The sequence below is a fragment of the Eutrigla gurnardus genome, assembly GCF_963514095.1.
Source record: "Eutrigla gurnardus genome assembly, chromosome: 1".
NCBI lineage: Eukaryota > Metazoa > Chordata > Actinopteri > Perciformes > Triglidae > Eutrigla > Eutrigla gurnardus.
In genome coordinates this window covers 31,499,924-31,507,711 of record NC_139915.1, presented here as the reverse complement: position 1 = coordinate 31,507,711, position 7,788 = coordinate 31,499,924, and the positions used below count along the sequence as shown (strand labels likewise).

General features: G+C 40.2%; 1 protein-coding gene across 2 annotated transcripts; it reads left to right on the top strand.

Annotated features, from left to right (window-relative positions):
• The first annotated feature begins 3,725 nt into the window (after positions 1-3,725).
• Positions 3,726-7,788, top strand: slc35c1 (solute carrier family 35 member C1). Of its 2 annotated transcripts, XM_084008092.1 has the most exons (3): positions 3,726-3,850; positions 4,827-5,341; positions 5,923-7,788. In XM_084008092.1, exons 2-3 carry the CDS (start codon positions 4,858-4,860, stop codon positions 6,501-6,503), a joined length of 1,065 nt encoding a protein of 354 aa, XP_083864218.1. In that variant the 5' UTR covers positions 3,726-3,850; positions 4,827-4,857; the 3' UTR covers positions 6,504-7,788. The 2 variants fall into 2 exon arrangements, with proteins under 2 accessions (XP_083864218.1, XP_083864217.1); XM_084008091.1 differs by lacking the exon at positions 3,726-3,850 and having other exon boundaries at positions 4,661-5,341.

Here is a 7,788-nt window from a genome sequence, read left to right as displayed (position 1 = left end):
CAAAGGTCAAAATGTGTGTCACTGGGGCCATAATTCATATTCACATTCTATTTAAGTGTTTCACAGACATTCCAGTGAGTCAACATGCACAATACCGGGCCCTTGCCCAACTAAATGGAACAGTACACCTGGTGTCAAAATGACTTCTGCATGAAAAAGGGCCTATTGTTCATGAAATCCAGGGCACAAACTCACTACTGTGCGACTGTGTACTTACTGCTGCCGTTCCAACCCTTCAGTCAAACAACATACATAACAGGGCCAATTTATAACTCAGTGTTACATTTTTATGTTTTGTCCTTTTTTTTCTGTCTTTCCTTCAGGCCGGCTTTAACACTCCGATCGTAGGGGAAGTATTCTTGAGGAGGGGACCTCCTGCTCTTTCTTTTCACTCGGCGATAAATAAGAGGTTCTTACAACCGCGGGGAAATGAAAGTCTTAACAATCAGTATAGCTGAGAGGAAAAACCCAACTTTGGTCCACAAAGTAGGATTATGTGTTTTAAATGAAGCCGCCCTGCGGACTGTACCACGCAGCTCACCCTCGTGACCTAATATCCGTTCACTCTCACTTGCCAGAAAATTAATTACGAACAGCAATTACCTGTAGACCAGCACAACACAGGCGTGGGGTTAGCCACGCGGTATCACCGCCGCTGTAGCCACGGCAGGCTCGTTTAACGATACCGCCGTCTTTAATCATAAAAACCAGTGGTTCCAGTAGAAGGCAGCTCTGTTGTGTTTGGTCTGGGAGAAAGGCTGCTTCCTCGACTTCACTGAGCCCTGTACACATTAATAATGCATCAGCCAATTCTTACAAAATAGCTGGTTTTCACTGTTTTGACGCTGCTCTACAGAGCAGATTTGTTGAAAGGTGAAAAGTATGATTGGATGCCTTTTTGTTATGTTGCTGCACAGTGGGAACAGGTGTGCGTCATTGTAGACCGGGCACTGTTAAATGGTTGGAGGAAGATGGGGGGAATTATTCCAATTTTCTGCACAAAATTGTGTTGGACTTGGTATGTTTGCACCTGTTGAACTCACTGCTGTGCTATTATGAACAGCTGGTCCAGTTTAGGTGTGTGTGTGTGGCTTCTTGGCTTTCCCTCTGCTTTGTTTGCTGGATTTACTTGTTTGTTTTTGCCTCTATTCCAGTTGTTGCACTGCTCATGACGCCTTTCAAACATTGACTACTGGATTAACCTTTTCATGGGTTGATTTAATGTGTTTTTTTCCCCATTTCACAATGTTTTTAGGGTGTTTTTTTCCTTATCCAATCAAGGGTCTAAGGATAGAGGCTCTAAAGCCCCACGATGCAAATTTGTGATTTTTGTATGAATAAAACTGACGTGATTTGACTCGACATTTACCGTGTCTCATGTTAGGAAACTAGAGCAAAAAGCAGCAGAGGAGTCTTTGGGGGGGTATTCGTCATGTGGATTATCAAGTGGCTGTCAGCACGGATGTTTGTTTTAACGAGATGTTCACATCTGTAGAAGGGTTGAGAGATACGTCTGCCAATTATACCCGTGATGCTTACGTTGAGTCAGTACATATACCGTGGTGACTTTCAATGAATATCTTTTTGTCATTAAAGAATTCAACATTATGCTCACAATAATTGTTCTGTATATTGAAAGGTCACGGAAGGACACGGTGGAGGGACCCGTATTGCATATTGTATAAAATTGTGTTGCTCATTAAACCGGGCCAATAATAATATGGAGTGCAGCCTAAAGTGCTATGAATTAAAGTACTTTGTAATGTATACAATGCTAAGACATTTAAAAGAATAATTGTTGACAGATTTATATATTTATAGAACATATTCTAATTCTTTATTGGCGATTGTACATCACAATTTCACAACATAACATTAAACAAATAGCAAGATTTATACTTGCTTATGAAAGGTTGTATACAGTATATGGATAACTGTGTATTTTTGGAAGAAAATCAGGGACCCCCTGATGAAGATCACTGGTCTAGGGGCTATAACATAGCATCTTTGAAGCTTGTAATTCATTATTTTATGAATCACACGTGCTTTTTTCCCCCGAGACATGAGCATTTCACTAAAATGATGTGCAGTGTCGATGCTGCAGAGCATCCGTGATCCATTATTCCACCAGGGGTATCTTCCCTCCCATTATTTTTTTTTTGTGCTTCCTAATAAAGTGCAGACAATCTCCCCAGCTCACAGGGGTCATGGAGTCAGACCTCCTTACGAGAAAGCTCCGGCGGGGCATTTCTCCCCTTTCCAAAGCCCGAGCAAAAAGGGAGCACGACGAGGGGTCAGACATCCCCTGATGGATGTGCTGGACGGACTGAGTCAGACTGCACAAATACGATGATGGAGTTTTACATCCTTGCTGAGAGCAAGTCCACGGGCGTTGCTGCGTTCTGTTGCAGAAAACGTAACCCCAAAAGACAGACCTTCGCTTTCGGCAATTTCCCAGCAACTGAGCAGGCTTTGCAACTGAGGGATGGCAGCAGGAAGATGGCGTTTGTTACAAGGTTTGGAAAGGAAATCCAAATACACACGGGAATACTGAACGTTAACATAAATATATACAAAACAAACAAAAAATAAAGAATTTAGCATTAAAGCAAGCAGGCAGCTAAATAGTGTATAAATGTGTGGTAAGTCAGTTCACAGATGGATGAAAAGATTGGTTTATTAAAAACAGCAATATGTCATACAGGAAAGTGTTGTTTTGAGTTGTTTTTGATTTTTGAAAAATACTAATTTCCCATTATGTAATGTTTCATTCACTACTCAAAACAAATTATGCTCATCATCAACAGCAACTACAATATGTCTGCAGGACTTTGGTGACTGAGTTCATAATCCTGCAGCCACATAATCAACATTGATTATCTGCTGCCACCTGCTGCCTTGAGGCTTCAGTACAGTTATTGGTGAATCGTGAATGCCTGCTGCTGCTGTCCAGGATAGGAAGATTAAACAGGCAGAAAAAAAAAAAAAAATTCATAGTGAAAACATTTTGGTTTTTTTTTGTTGTTGAGGTACATCTAGGTGTAATTTAATTAATTTAGGAGTTTTTACATTGGATGAATTAAAACTACAATAATGAATCGCGTATTCAAACATCTTAATTTATTTAAAATTAAACCCTAAAGTTGATACTTGACATTTTTCAAGATAATTTTTTTTAAACATCCACTCATTGCAGTATTAGGGCTGCAGGGATAATGTGAAAACCTGGATAATAAATGCTCAACTGCAAGTTTTTGTAGTGGTAACAGATACATTTACTCATATCACGTGGATAGGATAAATTTGAGTTATTTTACCTTGTAATTTAAATAATTTATTAAATCAAATGTATTATTTATTATTATTATTATTATTATTATTATTATTATTATTATTATTATTATTATTATTATATGTGCCAGACATGTTCTCAGATCATGCGTATACAGTGAAATGTTATTAAAATCATGGTTTACATATATCTATTTAAGCTTTTGTATTAGTGTGGATATTTTATTAAATGTAAATACATACTTTTATTTCCTTTACCTTTCCTTCACCCTTCTGTAAACAGATGCACAGTCACAGCTACATTGATGGTGTTATATCAACAGTTGTCGGTCAGACAGATGGATGTGGACCTGCTGGACCTGAAAAACTGGCATAACCGCAGCCCGTGCTCTGTCTCCTTTGTGTCCCCTCCTATTCTGCTTCTAGAGGCGAGGCTTTATTCTAATTAAACATTCACTGTTCGGTGTAAGCCACATAGGTTGTAAGGTTTAATACTCTTGTTTCCTTGGCTTGGATTACTTCCTGGATTTGTTCGCTCAAGTTTAGAGCAGATCATCAGGTAGACTTCCTCCTCTCCTGACAGGTTTCTATGGCTATTGCATTGGATTGTATTGCATTATATCAGTGATATATTATGTTATGATGTCCCTCCATGCACTGTGGTTAGGCATGTTGTGTGTGGGGTTCATGAGGGGTAGGACAAGCTTAAAACAACAAGATTTGTTTATCATATACAGAGCAATCTACGACGACTAAAGGTAAAGCCCTTATTAAACAGTTATTCATAAAGGCCGATCTAATCCAGAGAAATGACAAGGCGAGGTGTTAATACTTTTTGGCAGGGAAAACGTATTAGTTACTAGAAGCGGTGGGGGGGATACATAATTATAAGAATCGTGTATAATATGTGGACAATAGTGTTATCATTGATTATATTTTTCTCGAGGACACTATCTCTTTTAAAAAAAAAAAAAGTTTGTTCAAACAAGGAAGTAGTCACGCTTAAGGAGATTCCGGCTGGAGCGTCTACCTTCAATATAAAAGTCGGGAATTTTAAAACAAATGAGTTCGACGGCAACAACACACGCACAGTGGACGAACTTATTAATAATAACTGTTGTCAGCATAATGACGGCATTATGTTGAAATAGTGTCATGTTTTAACTGTAGAAGCCACGAGACTTAGTGGTCGAAAAAGTGTGAATTTTGATCACGCCTCGTCTTGCTAGCCGCTAAACCGCCTAAGTTCATGAATATTGAGTCTCCAAATGTGAAAGTATGGTTTGATTGATTTGTTGTTTTGTTTTGTATGCGTGTGCAAACTAGTTTTAGCCGGTGTTAGATATGCGTAGATGTACTTTTATTCTGGAAAAACAAGACCGGATGTGGCGTTGACGTCGCTGTTGGCGGAAGAGGGTCGTCATGTTTGTATCGTATAGTTAGCCGGTGGCCTGTAGCTACACGTTAGCTCGTGTAAATGCTACAGTCTTTAACCTCGGCTGTTTGTTCTTTTCTTTCCCCGTAATCATGAACAGGACGCAGCTGAAGCGGTCCGTCATCTTGAGGATGGCTCTAGCCGGCTCGGACGCGTTGGGCCAGGGGGAACATGGCGGCGAGACCTTCATATACCGGGCTGTCAAAATAGGAGCCGTGGTCGCGATTTACTGGTTCGTCTCGATAACAATGGTGTTCCTCAACAACTACCTGCTGGACAACCGGGACCTGGACGCGCCGCTGTTCGTCACCTTCTACCAGTGCGTGGTGACGGTCCTGCTGTGCTGGCTCATGCAGCTGCTGTCCAGACTGTGCCCGGGACTCATCGACTTCCCGTCGGTCAAATTCGACCTGAAGACGTCGCGCGAGGTGCTGCCGCTGTCCGTCGTCTTCATCGGCATGATCACCTTCAACAACCTGTGCCTGAAACACGTCGGCGTGGCTTTCTACACGGTGGGCCGATCGCTCAGCACGGTCTTCAACGTGCTGTTGTCGTACGTCATCCTGAAGCAGACCACGTCTTTGCAAGCCATTCTGTGCTGTGGGATCATCCTGGGTATGTTGACATGTCTTTATCTCCAATGCTGCTGTGTGAATTATTTATGTGTCACTTTGCATTTGGACGGACTCTTGATAGAAGCTGAAAAAAATGTAGAAATATTAAAAAATGTATATTATACAACATATATGACATTATAACAAACATCATTCATAAAGTTGATATTTTTATGGTGAGACATGACAAGCATTTTTTTGGTAATTTTATTAACCACACATTAAGTATCTCTTAACGTGCCAATTTGCTGTTTCTCTGCTTTTATTAAATTGTAATAATTCAGGTATACATGTAATGTGAGATACATGTAGGCCTAATGTGATTTTTTTCTCTTTTTATAAACAAAACAACAAAACAATTGCAGGATATGCCCTTTGACTCTGGGAACTTGGTAAAAAAGTGACATTTTGCTCCTGAATTTATAACATATTTAAATTCTTGGCTTAAAACTGTGGCACAAATCCAATAAATATAACATGTACGCAACATTGGCATATTTGGAAGTCTGGAAGTCTGTTGTTAAACATGCGTTATTGTGTATTTCTGGTAACACAGTCCTGCTTGTGTCCATGTATTCTCAGGTGGATTCTGGCTCGGTGTGGACCAGGAAGGTGTAGCAGGGTCCCTCTCCTGGTCCGGCGTCTTTTTTGGTGTCCTGGCCAGCGCTTGTGTCTCTCTGAACGCCATCTACACTAAGAAGGTGATGCCAGCAGTGGACGGAAACATCTGGAAGCTCTCCTACTACAACAACATCAATGCCTGCGTCCTGTTCACCCCGCTCATTCTCATGTTCGGGGACTTGAACCGTCTCTCGAGCTTCAGCCGCCTCACCGACTTGGGATTTTGGGGCATGATGACGCTGGGAGGAGTGTTCGGTTTCGCCATTGGCTACGTCACAGGCCTCCAGATTAAGTTCACCAGTCCGCTCACGCACAACGTCTCAGGGACGGCGAAGGCCTGCGCGCAGACTGTCATCGCGGTGATGTACAACTCCTCCAGTAAAAGCCTGCTGTGGTGGACCAGTAACATGATGGTTCTCGGCGGCTCGTCGGCTTACACTTGGGTCAAAAGTCTGGAAATGAAGAAAACTCCCCACAGAGAGCCTCAGGACTCAGCGAAGGAAAAACTGCTGCCAGGGGAGAAAGGCAATATGGGAGTGTAACCATGGTAACGAAGCTGGGAAACTTTTATATACATGGTGTGAGAATGTGAAATGATTTTTCATGACTTATGAATGATTGAAGTGATGCACACATGGAATCAGTGGTTTTATACAGTTTGATTTTGAGGCCTGAAGGAATTTGTATATATATTTTATTTGAAACTATTCACATGCAGTGGGGCCTTTTTTATTTTTTACAATTATTTAGAAAATGAAATGACTGAAAAATGCATTCATGTGGCTTTTATGGTGCAAAATCATGTTTTTATTCACAGATTAGGGGTGTTTGGAGTCATAGTGACTTTTATTTTATTTTTTTACACCTGTTTTAAATGCGATTTGAAAAACATATGAGCAGGAATGTGAAACATACAAGTGCATGTCACTTGTTAAAGTTTTAGCCTCTGGCTAAGGACACGTCTGCTTTCTAAAATGTGCACTAAGTCAAGAAGGGAGGATCTGGAAACCTTGCCTAGGTAATCAAATCCTTGTGTCAGTGGGACAGAAGGACAATAGGCCTTATCTCCAAAGAAAACACTCCTCCTGCATTTTAAACTGTCGCAGTCATAAACTCGTACATTATCTGCTGTAGCATATGGTGTTTCTGAGCTGGTGGACATTTTAAATCGCAAACCCAGATGATGGTTTATGAAAATATATTTGCAGGTTTATGAAAATATATTTGCATTTAAAAAAACACCAACTCAGTGGTCTCTCACATCTCATGTGTTGTTTGTACATTTCCATGTGTCGGTATATTTACACGCCACGTCAACGTACGACTGCACCCCGACTGAGAAGTCTCTGTTTGCGCGTCATTCACTCTCTAAACTTGTGCTGTGAGATTCCAGGTATCTTCTTTACCAGTCGGAAAATTGTCTGTCTTCAAAACCAGCTTTTTAAAATGTTTTTGAGTCTCTGTAACATTTACATTTGACAAAAGCAGAGGAAGCTTACTTTCAAAATAAAACATTGATGATGGTGTCCATCTGGTTTCAAGGGTTCTTATTCATAAGGAACATTGTGATTTCACTGTTAAATAATATCATGAAGAGGTTTTTTTATCTTGTCAAAATAAGTACAGTTTACATATTTTATATGCAATGCAAATTTTGCATTTGAGAGGGTGAAATAATGTGTTCATTTAACTGATTTAATTATTAAAAAATGAGAATATATTGTCTTAATGTAAAATATGGCAAATTGAAGAATATGTTTTCATGAAAAGTTATTCAGTCAATCGTTTTCTTTAACATTTCATTTAAAAGGTCCTGTATATCTCTCA